Genomic DNA, 18,962 nt, shown 5'->3' on the forward strand with positions numbered 1-18,962 from the left:
CTATACTTTTTTAGTGGAGAAAGGAAAAAGCATCAGTGTCCTGGGAAATCTGCTTTATGGTTCAACAACACAGGAATTTGCCTGGTCAGCTCAGTGGCCGTGGTCCAAGCCTAAGTCTTCCTACTCATTTACCCAAACAATCCCTCAAGTACTTGCCCAAATAATTTCTGTTAGGGACTAGGTCTCATGTCATGACATCAGAATTTACTTCATTCACATCAAGATTACAAATAGAAAATGCCCTCAGAAATAGAAAGAGGTTGTCTGAAATTCTAAGTGAAATGAATGTCACATTCAGTCACTGAATATAAAATATTTTTAATAAAACATTTTTAAGACCATATAAAATGGTTTGTTTGGGATTACTTGTATGATCTTAGTCAAAATTTTCTCAAAGGGAGGTGAGTCATTTGGGCTAGCCAACAGCTAAGAGCCTTTCAAGCTTTAAATTGTGTGTCCCTGGTTTATTAATTCAAGAAGTTAGAATGTGAGGATAATGAGGTACTTCACAAGAAACTGGAATAGCAGCAAGAGAACATGAAAGAGGAAACCTCAAAATGAAAAGATGTATGTTAAAAATAATGAAGAAATGTCTTTAATGGTGGTTGCTTTTGGAATGGGTTGTGGAGGGAGCTTACTAGTTTGGTCTTTGAAGGTCTTAAGGTGGTCTCATTATCAGAGACTAGAGGAAATGGGTCAATAAGGAGTAAAAGAGTAATTCAAAAGTTACCAACTTCTTGTGACATCTTATCATTGTTTGCTTAATTTAGTAGATAGATGGGCTTGGAATCTACAGCCCTATGATTTGATGATCTTGTCAGAGTCCTCACATATTGAACAGAAAGTAAGGGACCAGTGCTAAATGTGAATTCTGCTTGTTTCTAGCAAGAAATTGCATTCTTATTATATCTTTTAATCTTCTCCCCAGTGAAATATACATATGGTTTGGTGCTCCCTGTATCTGTTTTCCCAGTTATAAAAATGGAAAGTAAAGAATTGTTTAGGTTCAATTCAGTAAGCATTTATAAGGCACCTATTCATTTTAGAGCATGTTCTAGGCATTAGGATTAAAATTAAGTAAGATAAAAGTCTTTGTTTTAAATACATCTTACAAACCAATTTGGGTAATAGAATACAAAAATAATTACAGGACAAAATAGAGTATGATAAACACACAAGCGTTATGTGAGGTCCAAGGAAGGAAATATTTTTTACTGAGGATAATTTAGGTAAGTTTTGAGGAGAAGGTGGTATTTAATGGTGGATCATGATGAATGGATAGGCTTTCAAAAAGTGGAGAAGATGTGGATGTGTTGGATAGGGAATAAAGGAAACAAGGCACCAAAATGGAAAAATGGAGGAAATAGATAAAGATAATAGATAAATAGATATGGCATGGCTCCAGATTGTAGACTGCATGACTGGAAAATAATGTGAGATAAGGCAGGAAAGACAAAGAAGCAGTAGAACTTGAATGTGGGCCAACCAAAGAGTCTGAATTTAATTAGGAGGCAAAAAAGGAGGTATTAAGGGGGAAAAAACCTAGAAATAAGCTGATTGTGACCTAAGTGCTTTTAGGCTAAGTGCTTAGCAAAATGGATAAGAGTAAGACCTAGAGGTTGTAATAAAAGATGAATTGAAAAACATGGAAGGAGGCCATAAAAGTTATTCTGATCTAATGGAAAGGTGATATCCGTGGGGCAACAGAATGGTGGCAGGGAATTGAAAGTGTGAGGAGGAACCTAAGAAATATCATGCAGGTTGAATGGACATACCTGAAAAACAAAAAAGAAGGAAGACTTGAAAGTAGCACTTGTGTGGTACCAAGTTGAATGACTGGGTGAATGATGATGTTTTATAATATTAATAGAGAAATCAAGAATTTGGAGGAAAGAGTAGATAATTTTCCCTTTATGGGAAAAGATAATATTTTGGGTATGTTAAGTTTGAAATACTGATTGGATAGCCAAAGAAAATATCTATTGAGTAGCTAGAAATTTTAGCCTAAAATTCATGAGAAACATCAGGACTAGAAGTCTAGATTGTAGCCATTCATGTAAAGGTGATATTTGAAGCCATGGGAGTAGAGAATTTTCCAAGGAAGATCATGTAGAAAGGGAGAAGGGAAGAGTATGTCTAGTGTGGAGAAGAGTGGCTAGAGGGCCCATATCACCTCCCAGAACAAATATGAAGTCCTCTGTCTCACATTCAGAGATCTTCGTAATTTCGTTTTACAATCCCAGGTGGTTTCATTATCCCCATGCCCGGAACTCTCTTCCTTATCATTTCCATCCCCTGTCCTCCCTAGATTCCTCCAAGTCCAAGCTAAAGTCCACCTTCTACAGGAAGACTTTCCTGTTCTCCCCTAAAACTAAATGCCTTCCCTCTGTTGCTTATTTCTGATTAACCCTTGAAATATCTTATTTACGCATGACTGTTTACATGTTGTCTTTCCAACTAAACGGAAAGCTGCGTAAGAGCATGGATTTATTTATTTATTTATTTTTGCTTTTCTTTGTATCCCCAAGGCTTAGCATAGAGCCTGGCACATGGTAGGCCCTTAATAAATGCAAACTGACTGAAATGCTAGAGGAAAGTCAAGGAGAATGAGACCTGGAAAAAACCATTGGATTTGGTGAACAACGAGAGGGCAATGAAAGAATTGTGGGGACAGAATCCAAATTTCCAAAGATTGGTGGGTGAATAGTTGGAGAGAAAGTAGAGATTTTTGGCTTGAAGATATTTTTTCATGAGGTTTAGCCAAACGAGAGAGAGACAGATACAGAAAGAGAGAGACAAAGAGAATGATTTATTGATTCACATATTGAAGTCTGAAGCCATCAGGAAGACATGAGATCAAGGGCACAGGTGGAGGTGTTAGCTTAGGCAGGGATTTAGGATGCCTCTTTTTCTGACTTAGGAGGAAAGTTAAGGACTTTATGAAGAAGCATTTTTTTTTTTACTTTTAAGGGGACAGTATCAAAGGAACTCCTGTCAGATAGCCTTGCTATTCCTTCTAAAGTAAAAGGTGAGATTCCCTACTGGAAGATTATGTGTGAGGTAGGATTGGTACCTGAGCACAAAAGAAAAAGATTGAAATAGTCACTCATTAAAGGGAATGAGATAAAGGATCAATAAATGGCAAATGGCAGGTTCAACTCTTATTGATTCCCTGTTTTAATGAGTAATTGTAAAGTAGCATTGAGGGACCAGCTAAAGTTAGAGGGCATTCATTCTAAGGGATGAAATCAGCACAGTTTTATGTCTGCATAGCAATGTGTGCCAGCTGGAAGCAGGTTGGAATTTCCCAGTTTAACAGGTGAAGATGTAGGACCTTAGAAATTCTAAGGCATTGGCTATTGAATCTAAGAAGTGGCTGATCATGAAGTCAAACAATGAAGCAACAATCATTTATTAATCACCTACAATATGCTAGGCACTGATGGTACAAATAAAAACAATGAAACAATTCTTTCTCTCAAAGAGATTACTTTTGAAAAAAAAAAATATATATGTCTTTAATTTTATTTTCATTTCTGCATTCTCTTCCTCTCTGTCTCCTTTACTCATTGAGAAGGCGAACAGTATGATTTCCACATGTGAAGTTATGTAAAACATATTTCTACATTAATCACATGGGAAAAAAAGCAAAATAAATAGTGAAAAATATGCTTCCATCTGCATTCAGTTTTCATCAATTCTCTCTCTGGGAGGGTAACTTCTTTTTTTATCATGGATCCTTTGTAATTGTCATGGATCATTGTATTGATTAGAGTAGCTGAGTCATACTTACAATATTGCTGTGACTGTGTACAATTTCCTCCTAGTTCTGCCCACTTCACTTTGCGTCAGTTCATAGAAATCTTCCCAGGTTCTTCTGAAACCAGGCGCTTCATCATTTCTTACAGCACAATTGTACTCCATCACAATCATATGCCATACTAGTCCAGTCATTTCCCAATTGACGGACATTCCCTTAGTTTCCAATTCTTTGTCACCCCCCCCCATACACACACATGTCCCTGATATAGATGTATTCTTACATTTTTTTCCATTTTTCTTTGAATTGGACCTTACTTTCTAGTGTGAGGAGGTAGTTATTTGTGTATAAAATAAACATTAAAAAGAATAAATATAAATAAGCACAAGGAAAGGAAGGCACTAGCATGGGGGGTGGAGATTAGATAATAGTACTTAATTATTTTCTCAAACAAAAAGGAAAGGGGTTTTCTTAGAGGCTGAGGAGGGAGTGCACTCCAGCTATGGAGGATGGCCAACATAAAGGCATGGAGATAGAGACAGAGTGCTTTTGTAGTAAGAGGAGCAAAAACCATCCCGCTTGGCGGGATCCAAAAATATAGTAAGACTGGGAAAATAAGTTGAAGCCAAGTTCTGAACAAAGCTAACCAGTAAGATTTATATAAAATACTAGAGACAATAGGGGACCGTTGGAATATCTAAAAATGGAAAGCAATTTGATCAATTCTACATTTCCCCTTGGCAGCAGTATGGAGGATGGCCTAGAGAAGGGAGAAGCTTGAGGAGGTGAAATAAATTACAATGTTATTTCAGTAATCTAGGTAAGAAGTGATAAGTGATTTATGTGTGGTTAGAGAGAAAAGTTCAGTTTTGAGATGCATTGTGGTATCTAATTTAGTACCTAATGATTCTAAGATTATGAATCTAAGAGACTGGAAGAATGGTAATGGCTTTTACAGAAATAGGCAGGTTTTGAAGAGAAGTAATTTTGGTGGGAACAATATTTAGAGCTGTCTATGTCAAGCCCAATAATAAATTATCATTGCTGAGCGAAAGCTCGAGAGAATCCGGGAATGAGATAAATATGTGAGTCATCTACATAAAAATGTAATTAAACTAGAACTTGGGAAACTACAAGAGAAAGTGTAGTGGGTGAAGAGGAGGCTCCTAAGTCATTTTGTTCTAAGGTAGTGGTGCTGGATAACAGGAATTGAAGAGCATAGATTAGTACATTGACAGGGTTGGGGAGAATTACATCCTAGGGGGAGATACAAGAAGAGTTACCCAGAATTTTTGTAGGATGGAATACTCGTAAAATATCATCCTTAACAATCCGACTCCTGGATGGTCAAAAGCCAAGAGACACTGAGACTCAAGTGTTATAGTTATACAAGGTGTTAATGCTTGTGGCCATCTAAAGAAAATTGTATGGGCTCCAGATCAAGAGGCTTACAATAGCAAGAAATCTATTTCTCTGGAACCGAGTGAAGGGAAAAAATTAGACAGTCTCCTCCACAATCATATTTGGAAAGAAGCTAAATGTAGCCACATTTAGCTTCTTTCCAAATATGATCATCAAATAAAATAAACCCTAAGAAAACAACATTCAGTGGTAGTGTGAGCCAGTGAAAACCCTGCTATCTTCAAGAAAAGATAAGGGTTCGTAGTGCATTGTTTTGGGAAGACTAGAAACCCAAAGACATTCTTTTTTCTTTGCCACTTTGTCATTTGTTATTGTACCAGAATTCCATTCCAGTCTGAAATCATATCCGAGCCGATTTCTGAGTTTTGCTGAATCCTGGACTTAAGGTGGACCCCCAACTCCTAACTTACTAGGCAAAGTCCATTAAGCCTGTGTCTGTAAATCACCAAATGAAAGAAATGAGCTTTTTATATTGTCACAATTTATTTTGGGGACTCCTTGTTTTTCTGCCTTTAATGCTGAGATCTAGTCTACATTACAAGGTCCAGTGGAACCAAGGAGAAAGCTTTCTCTTAATGGCAAAATACTCTCCACAGTCTTCTCCTTTGACATTAAAAAAAGAGAAACTAGATTACCTCTTCAGATGCCATTCCATCCCATTGGGCTCTGTTGTGAGCATCAGGTTAATTTAAGTGCATTGATTCGTTGAAGACATTTGCCTAAATCTCTCTTTTTTATTCTTTTCCCCTCCTCTTCCAGATTGGGGAATTGCTGAGTACCACCCATCCTGCCAACAAAGCCAGCCTAACCCTATTCTGTCCCGAGGAAGGGGACTGGAAGAACTCAAACCTTGACAGACATAACCTTCAGGACTTCATCAATATTAAACTCAACTCGGCTTCGATATTACCAGAAATGGAGGGACTTTCAGAGTTTACCGAATACTTGTCAGAATCAGTGGAAGTCCCATCTCCCTTTGACATCCTGGAGCCTCCCACGTCAGGAGGGTTTCTGAAGCTCTCCAAACCCTGTTGTTACATTTTCCCAGGGGGGAGAGGCGATTCGGCGCTGTTTGCCGTCAATGGATTCAATATGCTTATCAATGGAGGATCAGAAAGAAAATCCTGCTTCTGGAAACTTATTCGCCACTTGGACCGGGTGGACTCAATTCTTCTCACCCACATTGGAGATGACAACTTGCCGGGAATCAACAGCATGCTGCAGAGGAAAATTGCTGAACTGGAAGAAGAGCAGTCCCAGGGTTCCACCACCAACAGTGATTGGATGAAAAACCTGATCTCCCCAGATTTGGGAGTTGTCTTTCTCAATGTCCCTGAAAACCTGAAAAACCCCGATCCAAATATCAAGATGAAGAGGAGCATTGAAGAGGCTTGCTTCACTCTTCAGTACTTAAACAAATTGTCCATGAAACCAGAACCTCTCTCTAGAAATGTCGGGAATACTATTGATCCGGTCATTCTTTTTCAGAAGATGGGAGTGGGGAAACTTGAGATGTATGTGCTCAACCCGGTCAAGAATAGCAAGGAGATGCAGTACTTTATGAACCAATGGACTGGAACCAACAAAGACAAGGCCGAACTTATCCTGCCGAATGGCCAAGAAGTAGATATTCCCGTGTCCTATTTGACTTCCGTTTCCTCTCTGATTGTGTGGCACCCAGCAAACCCTGCAGAGAAAATCATCCGGGTCCTGTTTCCTGGCAACAGCCCCCAATACAACATACTAGAAGGACTGGAAAAACTCAAACATTTAGACTTCCTGAAACAGCCCATGGTCACCCAGAAGGATCTCTCTGGCCAAGTGGCTAGTCCGGCAGTGAAACAAGTCAAGCTGAAGCAGAGAACAGATAGCCGGGAAAGTCTCAAACCCGTTGCAAAGACACTGTCCAGCAAACCAGTCAGGAAGGAGTCTAAAGAAGAGGCGCCTGAAACGGCCAAAATCAACCACGTGGAAAAGGCATCCAAAATTGAAAGCAAAGAAAAAGTGATCGTGAAAAAGGAGAAACCCATAAAAACAGAAGTTAAACCTTCAGCGCCTGAAAAGGAGGTTTCCAACAAAGAAGATCATTCCACGGTGAAGGCCGAGGTGGCCGAAAAACAAGCTACGGATGTCAAGCCCAAAGTCTCCAAGGACAAAATTGTGAAAAAGGAAGTGAAGGCAAAATCTGAAGACAAGAAGGAAGAGAAGGAAAAACCAAAGAAAGAGGTGTCTAAAAAGGAGGAAAAGATTCCTCTCAAGAAGGAGGAGAAACCTAAAAAGGAAGACATCAAGAAAGAAGTCAAAAAAGAAGAGAAAAGAGAACTCAAGAAGGAGGTGAAGAAAGAAACGCCTCTCAAAGAAATCAAAAAGGAGGTGAAAAAGGAAGATAAAAAGGAAATTAAGAAAGAAGAAAAAGAAATCAAAAAAGACATTAAAAAGCTTCCTAAAGACACAAAGAAAACGTCTACTCTCTCTGAAGCCAAAAAGCCCATCTTGAAACCTAAAGTGCAGAAGAAGGAAGAACCCATCAAGAAGGAGGCTGCTGCCGTTGGAAAACTCAAGGAGAAAGGGAAAATCAAGGTGGTGAAGAAGGAGAGCAAGGTGTCCGAGAGTGCTGCAGCCGCCGTTGGTACAGCCGCGACAGCCGCGGCGGCGGTGGCAGCCGCTGGAATCTCCACAGCCGGCCCCGCCAAGGAACTGGAAGCAGAGAGATCCCTCATGTCCTCCCCCGAAGACTTGACCAAGGACTTTGAAGAGCTAAAAGCCGAGGAAGTGGATGTTCTCAAGGAGACCAAGCCTCAGCTAGCTCTGATAGAAGACGAGAAGAAACTGCCAGAAACAGAACGCGTCGACGCTTACGACATCCAAAAGGAAACGGAAGTCCTTAAGGGACCCGCCGAATCCCCCGACGAGGGCATTACTACGACCGAAGTGGAAGGGGAGTGTGAGCAGACCCCCGAGGAGCTGGAGCCGGTCGAGAAGCACAGGGAGGATGACAACGAGAAGTTTGAGGATGAAGGCACAGGTTTTGAAGAATCCTCAGAAGCCGGAGATTATGAAGAAAAGGCGGAGACGGAGGAAGCCGAGGAGCCTGACTACGAAGGGGAGGAAAATGTGCCTCTGAGCAGCACCAAGCGCGGCATGGAGGAGGAGGCGAGGGTGCTCGACGAGGAGGAGGAAGCCGAGGAAGATCGGAAGATGGAGGCTGATGGACGTGGGAAGGAGAAAAGGGAATCTCTGGCAGGGGGCGACGAGCGAGCTGAAGAAGACATGGATGAGATCATCGAGAAGGCGGAAGCTGAAGAGACAGAGGAGGAACTAGATGAGGAGGAAAAGACTGAGGATGCCAGAGATGAGGACTACGAGATGGAAAAGCATCTAGCCGAGGAAGACTACGTGATGGCCGTGGTGGACAAGGCCGCGGAGGCCGGTGATGTCGAGGACAAGTACGGCTCCCTTCTCACCCCAGGCAAGCAGTCGGAAGCCCAGTCTCCAGCCAGGGAGCCCGCCTTTTCCATTCATGACGAGACTTTGCCCGGTGGCTCGGAAAGCGAGGCGACCGTTTCCGATGAGGAGAATCGGGAGGACCAACCTGAGGAGTTCACGGCTACATCGGGCTACACGCAGTCCACCATTGAGATTTCGAGTGAGCCCACTCCCATGGATGAAATGTCCACTCCTCGAGATGTGATGAGCGACGAGACCAACAACGAGGAGAGCGAATCTCCTTCTCAGGAATTTGTGAACATCACCAAATACGAGTCTTCACTGTATTCTCAAGAATTCACCAAGCCCAAGCTTCCCGAGGCTTTCAACGGATTATCCGACGGCTCCAAAACCGACGCCACCGACGGCAAAGACTATAATGCTTCCGCTTCCACTATCTCACCCCCTTCATCGATGGAGGAAGACAAATTCAGCAAATCTGTTCTACAAGATGCTTACCACGCTGGTGACAGGGACGTGAAAACTACCACTACCCTTGAAATCAAAGATGGCTCCTCAGCAGTCTCAGATGAAAAGCTTAGTCCGGCCAGGAGTCCCTCCCTGAGCCCAGCTCCTCCATCCCCAGTGGCCAAGACGCCTCTCGGGGAACGCAGTGTGAACTTTTCTCTGACCCCCAATGAGATTAAAGTTTCAGCAGAAGCTGGAGTCATCCCCAAATCTCCTGAGCTACTTCAGGAAGTCCTAGAAGAGCACTGCGCGAGCCCGGAGGATAAAACCCTGGAAGTCGTCTCCCCGTCGCAGTCTGTGGCTGGCAGTGCCGGCCACACGCCTTACTACCAGTCTCCCACGGACGAGAAGTCCAGCCATCTGCCCGCAGATGTGACCGGGAAGGCCCCGTCTGTCCCCGTCAGCTTCGAATTTGATGACGCCAAAGATGAAAATGGGAAAACTTCCATCAGTCCCATGGACGAGCCAGTACCTGACTCGGAGTCTCCCATCGAGAAAGTCTTATCTCCTTTGCGCAGCCCTCCACTGATCGGATCGGAGTCAGCCTACGAAACCTTTCTGAGCGCTGACGTCAGGCCCGCCGGCAGACACGTAGAGAGCCCTTTTGAAGAAAAGATTGGAAAACGAGACTCTCCGTCTCAGATAAGTCCTGTTTCTGAAATGACTTCCTCTGGTCTTTACCAAGAGAAACAAGATGAGAAAAGCGCTGAATTTATGCCAATAAAGGAAGATCTGGGTCCAGAAAAGAAAATGGAGGGTTTTGAAGCCGTAGGTTCTCAGCCAGGCCTGACTTTGGATGAGAGGAAATTAGCAGGAGATGTCTCTCCTACACAGATAGATGTCAGTCAGTTTGGATCCTTTAAAGAAGACACGAAAATGTCCATTTCTGAAGGCACCGTCTCCGACAAATCGGCAACTCCTGTGGATGAGGGGGTAGCGGAAGACACGTACTCGCACATAGAAGGGGTGGCCTCGGTTTCCACAGCTTCGGTGGCCACCAGCTCATTTCCAGAACCGACGACCGATGACGTCTCTCCTTCTTTGCATGCTGAAGTCGGCTCCCCACACTCTACAGAGGTGGATGACTCCCTTTCTGTATCTGTGGTCCAAACGCCCACTACTTTCCAGGAAACCGAAATGTCGCCATCTAAGGAAGAATGCCCAAGGCCAATGTCCATTTCACCGCCAGACTTTTCCCCCAAAACAGCCAAATCCAGAACGCCGGTGCAAGAGCATAAATCTGAACAGTCATCAATGTCTATTGAATTTGGCCAGGAGTCTCCTGAGCAGTCTCTGGCAATGGACTTTAGCAGACAATCCCCAGACCACCCTGCGGCAGGCCTGAGCGTGCTCCATATCTCTGAAAATGGACCGACCGAAGTGGATTACAGCCCCGACATGCAGGAGTCCAGCTTTTCGCACAAGATACCACCAGCCGAAGAGTCGTCCTATGCCCAGGATAACGATCTTTCTGAGCTCATCTCCGTATCTCAGGTGGAGGCTTCTCCGTCGACTTCTTCAGCACACACCCCCTCACAGATCGCCTCTCCCCTCCAGGAAGATGCTCTCTCCGACGTCGTTCCTCCCAGAGAAATATCGCTGTATTCTTCGCTCGCCTCGGAGAAAGCGCAGGGTCTCGAAGGAGAAAAGCTTTCACCAAAGTCGGATATCTCTCCACTGACTCCAAGAGAGTCCTCTCCTTTATATTCACCCAGTTTTTCAGAATCTGCCTCGGCGTTCAAAGAAAACGCATCCGCCTGCCGCAGTCCTTCCCCATCTCCGTCGGTGGGCACTTCCTCCGCCGAGCCCTACGGCTTCCGCTCCTCCATGCTATTCGATACGATGCAACACCACCTGTCCTTGAACAGCCACCTGCCTTCCTCCGGCCCGGAGAAGGACCAGGAAGGGAAGCCGTCTGACGACTTCAGCTACGCCTATCAGCAAACGAACAAGACCACCAGGTCTCCGGGTGAAGAAGACTATGTGTATGAGACACGAGAGAAAACTTCCCGGTCCCCTGAATTAGGCAGCTATTCCTACGAGAAGACAGAGAGAACTACGAGGTCTCCCCACGACAGCGGCTACTCCTATGAGACCATTGAAAGGACCTTCAAGGCTCCTGACGACTGCGGTTTTGCCTGCGAGATTACTGAGAAGACCAGACGCACTCCTGAAGAAGGCGGATACTCGTACGAGATCAGTGAGAAGATCACCAGGACCCACGAGGCGGGAGGGTACACCCACGAAAAGATGGAGAGGACCGCGAGGCTCTTGGATGACATCAGCAACGGCTACGATGATTCCGAGGATGGCAGCCAGACGCCGGGAGACTCCACTTACTCCTACGAAACTACCGAAAAGATCACCAGCTTCCCTGATTCCGAAAGTTACTCCTACGAAACACCTAAGCGGACGAGCCAGACCCTCGAGTCCTCTCCTTACTGTTACGAGACGACCGAGAAAATCACCAGAACTTCCCACGCTTCCACCTACTCTTACGAGACCTCAGACCAGTGCTTCGGCGCGGAAAAGAAATCTCCCACCCAAGCCCGCCAGGACGTCGATTTGTGTCTTGTCTCTTCCTGTGAATATAAGCACCCCAAGACCGAGCTCTCGCCCTCCTTCATCAACCCCAACCCCCTCGAGTGGTTCGCCAGCGAGGAACAGACCCAGGAGTACGAGAAGCCCCTGACGCAAGCCGGAGGAGGCCCGCCCCCCCCAGGCGGAAAGCAGCAAGGGCGCCAGTGTGACGAAACCCCCCCCACGTCAGTCAGCGAGTCGGCCCCCTCTCAGACGGACTCGGACGTGCCCCCGGAGACGGAGGAGTGTCCTTCCATCACGGCCGACGCCAACATCGACTCGGAGGATGAATCGGAAACCATCCCCACCGACAAAACGGTCACCTACAAACACATCGACCCGCCCCCCGTCCCCATGCAAGACCGGAGCCCCTCCCCGCGCCACCCCGATGTGTCCATGGTGGACCCGGAGGCCCTGGCGATCGAGCAGAGCCTAGGCAAGGCTCTGAAGAAGGACCTCAAGGAAAAGACAAAGACCAAGAAGCCGGGGATAAAGACCAAGTCTTCGTCCCCCGTGAAAAAGGCCGACGGGAAGTCGAAGCAGGCCGTGGCCTCCCCCAAGCCGGCGGGCCTGAAGGAGTCTCTCGAGAAGGTCTCCAGAACGACCTCTCCCAAGAAGAAGGAGTCTGCAGAAAAAGCCACCAAGGCCAGCGCCACCCCCGAGGTCAAGGCTTCCCGGGCGGAGGAGAAGGACAAGGAAGCGAAGAACGCCACCAACACCTCGACGTCCAAGTCAGCCAAGACCGCCACTGCAGGTGAGGCCCTGCCGGGGGACCCGGCGCGTAGAAAACTCTGAATCAGGGCTTTTACTTCCAAAAGAGTTGTCACACATCTTTCTCCCTCCCACCTCTTCCCCTCCACACAGTATAGGTTAAACAGTGCCATTCTTCTAAAGGTATTTTCCCCATTTATCAGGGAGCACAGGAACAATCAGATCTAAAAGGTGAGATGCTATGTTGTGGTCCTCATTCGGTGCCCACTGGTCACAGGTGGCTCTCCAGCACAAGTCTGTGGGAACTGGCCTGAATCACCTCATTGGTGAAGAGAGCCACGTCCACAGAACTGATCTTTGTATGGTCTGATGATGATCTCCTGGTTCTGCTCATTTCACTCAGCATCATGTAAGTCTCTCCAGGCCTCTCTGTATTCATCCTGCTGGTCATTTCTTACAGAGCAATAATATTCCATAATAGTCATATACCACAATTTATTCAGCCAATCCCCATCGTGCTTCTTATCCTCCTCTTTATATGAGAAAATGTATTCCTCCCTCACTAAACACCCATATTTGCACCATTCACTCATGACAGAAAAGCTCCAGCCCAGTATTCTTTTGCAGACCCTGCAGAAAGGAAAGGGCAAAACCAAGCAATTATCAAGCACCTACTGTATGCATTAGGCTCTGCACTAACTTTACAAATAATCTCATTGGAACATTATTCCACTGGTCTAGTTCAATGTAGAGATGTGTCATTGGATATCCGTGAGGGATTCTGTCCATAGCATTGCGAGACCCTCTGCTTGCACTCCCAGGTCCAGGCCAAACTTCCTTAGTTAGAATTAAGATCTGCATCTTGATTAACCTCAGGATCCCCAGAAACCGGCCTTAAGTTTGGAGTTGGGTCTAGGCATTTGTGTGTCCTAGGAAAAAATTGGGGAAAAATTACTGAACTTTAATGACTTTGAACCATCACTATAGTAAATTTGACTTATAAAATACACACACACACACACACACACACACACACACACACATATACATACACATGCAAATAAATATATATACCCATTGACCATGGGGAAAAAAAATCTGATTTCTCTTATTAGAATCCTATCTCCTTGAATGGAATAGAAATTGTTTTATCTTTCTGTTTGTATCCATTTTGCTCATCGTATAACTTATTTTTATTTATCTGCAGCATATATTCCTTTATTTAAGAAGAAACTAAACTTTGGAATCTCAAAGGTTGACAGATTTTTTCCAATAAAAATAGAAAATGCTATTTGTAAAGTATTTCAATATACATTTTTAATAATGTGTATTCATTTGTATGCACAGGATTACATATTCATGGATACACACACACACATATCCATGAATGAATGGGATGTTGTTTTATATATATATAAAATCACATTAAGTTGCCTTTCTCATTGTTCCCTCTGACATTCTACTTCAAGCTTGCCTTGCCTAAGGCTAGTCTTGGCTCTATTTGGGGTTATAAATCATAAGCTCCAAGGCCTACCAGAAGTCAATACCAGAAGCCAAGCCTTTTAGTCTCAAGAGTTTTTTGTTGTTGTTGTTGTTGTTGTTGTTTTAAATGCAGGAACTTTGGGGAATAAATCACCAGGCTAAAGTCATTTCATTAACTTGTCAACTCATTGTATTGTCATCTACTATTTTCTATGGCAACTGAGTTCCAACCAATATTCACTAAGTATTGAGGAAAATTCTCATCCAACTCCTTTTTTATTAGTCTCTGAACAGGGAGATATTTTAAATGATTAAAGAGACTTTAGGGGCAGCTAGGTGGCGCAGTGGATAGAGCACCAGCCTTGAAATCAGGAGGACCTGAGTTCCGATCTGGTCAGACACTTAGCACTTCCTAGCTGTGTGACCCTGGGCAAGTCACTTAACCCCAGCCTCAGGGGGGAAAAAAGAGACTTTATATATCCCTTTATGTGTATAAATATAAAAAGCTATTTTTATAGAAGTTATATTTCTATTTAAAACCCCACTTCATAGAACTTCTAGATATTATTGGTTTCTGGGAATAGATCATATTTTGGTCCCTTTTCCCAGGCATATTTGTCCCCAGAACTTACCTGGGCTTATTGGAAAGGACTTTCTTCTCCCAACGACCTCTACAGGTTCTGAACATTAAGTTTAATACAATGACAGTAGATTGCATTATTTACAAATTTAACCAGGATTTTCATCCCGTGCATACAAATGAATACAAATTATTAAAAATGTATATTTGAAATATTTTACAAACTAGCATGTTCTATTTTTATTGGAAAGAAAATCTGTCAAACCTTTGAGATTCCACTGTTTAGGTTCTTCTTAAATAAAGGAATATATGCTGCAGATCATTCTTTTTTACAAACATAAAAAAATCAACTTCAAGACTCAGTCCAAATCAGAATAATTCCTGATCCCAGTGAGGCACATACATTCATGTAAAGGCAAACTGAAGCCCTCCATATTTAAATATAGTTCAATCCCTTTAAAAAGCCCAGAATTAATTAATTTTACCAAATTAATGCCTTAGCCTAGAAACAGTGACAAGTGAATTGGTTAAAAGGTAAAAAACAAGTTGCAAAAGTGGATTTTAAAAAAAGGATAGATATCCTTAATTTGCTGCCAGTAATACTCGGGCTACTAGTGACAATATACTTTGAGTCATTTAGAAGTTGAGTTTTAAATGAGAACTCTTGATGTGATTGATCCCATCCTGCAGAAAGGTGCTTTCCCACTCATTTAATAGACTTATTTCTAAAAAAAAAAAAAAAAAAAAGAAACAAATTTGCATCCCTTGCATTAAAAATGCCCTAAATTCTATCCATTTTCTCTGTTAACTGGTTATTTCAGTAACATCCATTTAGTGAGAGCTGCTGGACTTTACTAATCACCAAACAAGGTAATTCTTGCAAACAGTTCTACATATTGGAAGATGAAGTCATAGAGGAGCCAGCTGAAAGATAAACAGGGCTGGGGAAGAAAATTCTTTGGCCGTGGCTATTCAGGACTGAGGAACTAACTATTTCACTCAAACAGCCACCTCTGAGGATTCAACAGAACTGAATGGCCTAATGAATTCCTTGGTGTTTTTGTTTTTCCACTTTTGAAAACATGTTTTTTTGTAAATCTCATAGAGAACACAGGAATCCTTCAGAATAAACTATAGTTTTCATGAAGTTGAAAAATAAAAATATAGTTAAGTGCTTTAAAATGTCCTGGGTCCAGTCCTGTTAAGGACTTAAAACATTTCTCTGTTTAAAGGTTAGTTGTATATGCCCATGTGTGCACTTGTGTGATTCTCCCTCACAATGGCGCCATGCCCACTTTATTTTAACTGATCTGACTTGAATGTTAAATGCCCGGTTTTACCTCAGACTTTTGTCAGCTTTCCTTTCTAGACACGAGCAGGTTTCCAGAGATTCCCCAGTTGCTTTGCTGTCCTTTCAGATACCCCTCAAGTGACCTGGTTAGATAAGCAGGAGCATATTGCTTTCTCTGTGTGTGTGCCCACGAGCCGTGTGGCCCAGCAGCTTGCCCTGCCCATCGACTGGGAAAGAGAGATAGTGGGGATTTGATGAAGCAGGTGCTTTTTTTCTTTTTGTAAATTAATAAGCATTTATTAAGTGCTTAGTATGGCTCAAGCTAAGACCCCCCCAAAAAGGCAAAAATAGGATCCCTGCCCTTAAAGGTTCCCCCCTCCCCACCTGGTAGAATTTTATTTTTTCCTATTACATGTACAGGTAGTTGTCAACATTTCAACATCATGTTTTAATGGGGGAGACAGCGTGTAAATAAATAAGATATAGAGTATGGTAAGGGGTGGAAGACCCCTGCAGAATGTAGGATTTGAGATGAGTCTCGAAACTGCTGCCCCAGAATTTCTAGGAAAGGTGTACGGAAATCTTGGTAGTTTTTACTCTGGCAAAAAGTCAGCTTTCAGGCTCGTGTTCAGCTGCAGCAAGTCCCTGGTTCCTCAGGGAAGCAGACCGAGACTTCTGCCAAGATGGCCCCAGCCTCCGAAGCTAGTGAGACAAGCCAGCTCCCCAAGCAGACAGCGCTGTGGCCGCTTTCAGGAGCGATCTCGTTGAGTGGTTGTTGCCATTTAGGGGACGTGTCTCTGGAAAAGCCATCCACTTTCTTATTTCTCATGTTGAAATAATGCACAAATTATATCTGCTTTTTCTCCCCTCCTCCCCACTTAAGAGTATTTCATTTTCTCCAGTTACATGTCAGATAGTTTTCAACATTCATTTTGGTAAGAGTTGGAATTCCAAATTTTTTCTCCCTCTTTTCCTTCCCTTCCACCTCCCCAAGACAGCAAGCAATCTGATGTTATTATTATGTTTGCTTTTACCCTTATCACTGCAGGCATTGGTTCTTTGAAGAAAGGGAAAGAGAGTGGTTAGTAGTGAGTGGCAGGTGATTTTACTTCTTTAGAGAATATCTGAGAGGGAAATTCCCTTCACAAATATAGATCAACTACTTACCTGAAATGTAGTCTTAATTGCTGGAGGGTTTTAGTGCAAGAGCCACAGATCCACTGTATATCAAAGGCAGGACTTTGACACTGGTCTTTTAATTTATGGAATAAAACAAGCACTTCCATAACACAGTTCAATAAAAAAGATTGCATATGAAACTGTAAAATCTTACTACAACTTCTATTCCTTTTAAATATACACAGAATTATTATACAAATATTTTTCTTTCCTCTCCCTTCTCCACCATAGAGAGCGCTACCTTTAAGTATATATGAAAAATTATTCTTTACATCCGTTTATTGGTTCTTTCTCTAGATGTGGATAGCAAATAAGTTATTTTGACTATTATAAATGACAAAATAAACTATAAAGGCCATATGAAGAAACACTAGTCTTTCCAACTCCATGACTGCCCCTCTCCCCCAACAATTCTACCCTTTAAACTCTTTCTGGATTCATTAGGGGAGGGGAGAAAAGGAAGGAAGAATGACGTGTGCATTGGGTATCATTGTTGTAGGATGATTTTGTAGCTTATTTCATGTACCATTTTTTGTTTATTTACCCAAGGACCTGGGCTTACGAAGACTGCCAAGTCCTCAGCGGTGCCTCCAGGACCCCCGGTGTATCTGGACCTTGTCTACATTCCCAACCACAGCAACAGCAAAAATGTCGACGTAGAATTTTTCAAGAGAGTGAGGTCATCCTACTACGTGGTGAGTGGGAATGACCCTGCAGCCGAAGAACCCAGTAGAGCTGTCCTGGACTCCTTACTGGAAGGAAAAGCTCAGTGGGGAAGCAACATGCAGGTAACTCTATAAAAACACCCTAGTAAACTGTGTTTCCTTAAGAGTGATGGGATAAGAATTATAGAAGCTCCTGAGTTATAAGCCATATATGCAGGTAACTCTACAAATACACCCTAAAAAACTGTTTCCTTAAGAGTGATGGGATAAGGTCTGAGGTTGATGTCTTAGCTAGATTTAACCAGGGGTGTACACGAATATGGTTGCCAAAACCCTATAAACTGAATTGTTTGCAGTAGGGAAAGATTGCAATTTTTACCATACCTTGCTCTATCAAACCCTTTTCTCTACATGGAGAATTATAAGATGAGCAGTGCACTTTAAATAATGGGATTTTGTAACTTTTGTTTCCCTTCTTTGCCCCTTGCCCCAATAAATGGTGATTTTTGTAGGTAGGTGGAAGGGAGGCTATTACTCTGTTTTCTTCCTCATCCCTTATTGCCGAACTGTTAAAATCCATCTTTCTTCCCCCTTCAGGTGACCCTCATCCCAACTCATGACTCTGAAGTGATGAGAGAATGGTACCAGGAGACCCATGAGAAACAGCAGGACCTCAACATCATGGTTCTAGCAAGCAGCAGCACCGTTGTCATGCAAGATGAATCCTTCCCTGCATGCAAGATTGAATTGTAAAAAAGCAAAAAGAACACAACACAACCTTAAACTCTGTTTCCAGAAATTCTTCAATTTGAAACCACCTTTTCTAAAAAAAAAAAAAAAAAAAAAGTTAACCTATCCAATTCAACCGCTGAACTATTTACCTGCCAAATGCTATCCCGTGTCATGGTGATGCAAGTCACTAATATTTTTCAGTTTTTGCTGATTGCTAAAGGGAAGTAACAGTATTCCCACAGTAGGGTTCAAATTACTACAAAATTACAAATCCTGGCTCATCTCCGCTGAACGTTTAGAAACCATGCACTAGCAAACCTAACTTGACTTCTGCCAGGTAGAGGCATTTGTCAGAGAGAGAGAGAATGAGAGAAAAAGAGAGAGAGAGTGAAGAGAAAGTAAAAGAGTGAGTGCTGGCAAGATAGATAAACAGAGAGAAGGGGTAGGGTAAGGAGGAGAAAGTAACAAACAATTAGGTCTGTACTTGTCTCGGGCAATAGGTGTATTTACTTCTGCAGTTTACTTAGACTATCACGTGCAAAGCAAGTTTTCAATTTATATGAGTCTGAATTATCAAAAAAAAAAAAAAGGGTCTTCACTTATGAA

General features: G+C 43.0%; 1 protein-coding gene across 2 annotated transcripts in view; it reads left to right on the top strand.

The window, feature by feature from the left end:
• Positions 1-18,575, top strand: part of MAP1B (microtubule associated protein 1B) — a 107,943-nt gene extending 89,368 nt beyond the window's left edge. For both annotated transcript variants that reach the window (XM_074282228.1, XM_074282229.1), the window contains 3 exons: positions 5,942-12,470; positions 17,509-17,747; positions 18,222-18,575. In XM_074282228.1, the coding sequence (XP_074138329.1) occupies positions 5,942-12,470; positions 17,509-17,747; positions 18,222-18,377 (6,924 nt within the window). In that variant the 3' untranslated portion in view covers positions 18,378-18,575. The remainder of the gene's footprint in view (positions 1-5,941; positions 12,471-17,508; positions 17,748-18,221) is intronic.
• The last annotated feature ends 387 nt before the right edge of the window (positions 18,576-18,962 follow it).

The sequence above is a fragment of the Sminthopsis crassicaudata genome, chromosome 1 (genome assembly GCF_048593235.1).
Source record: "Sminthopsis crassicaudata isolate SCR6 chromosome 1, ASM4859323v1, whole genome shotgun sequence".
NCBI classification, from domain to species: Eukaryota; Metazoa; Chordata; class Mammalia; order Dasyuromorphia; family Dasyuridae; genus Sminthopsis; species Sminthopsis crassicaudata.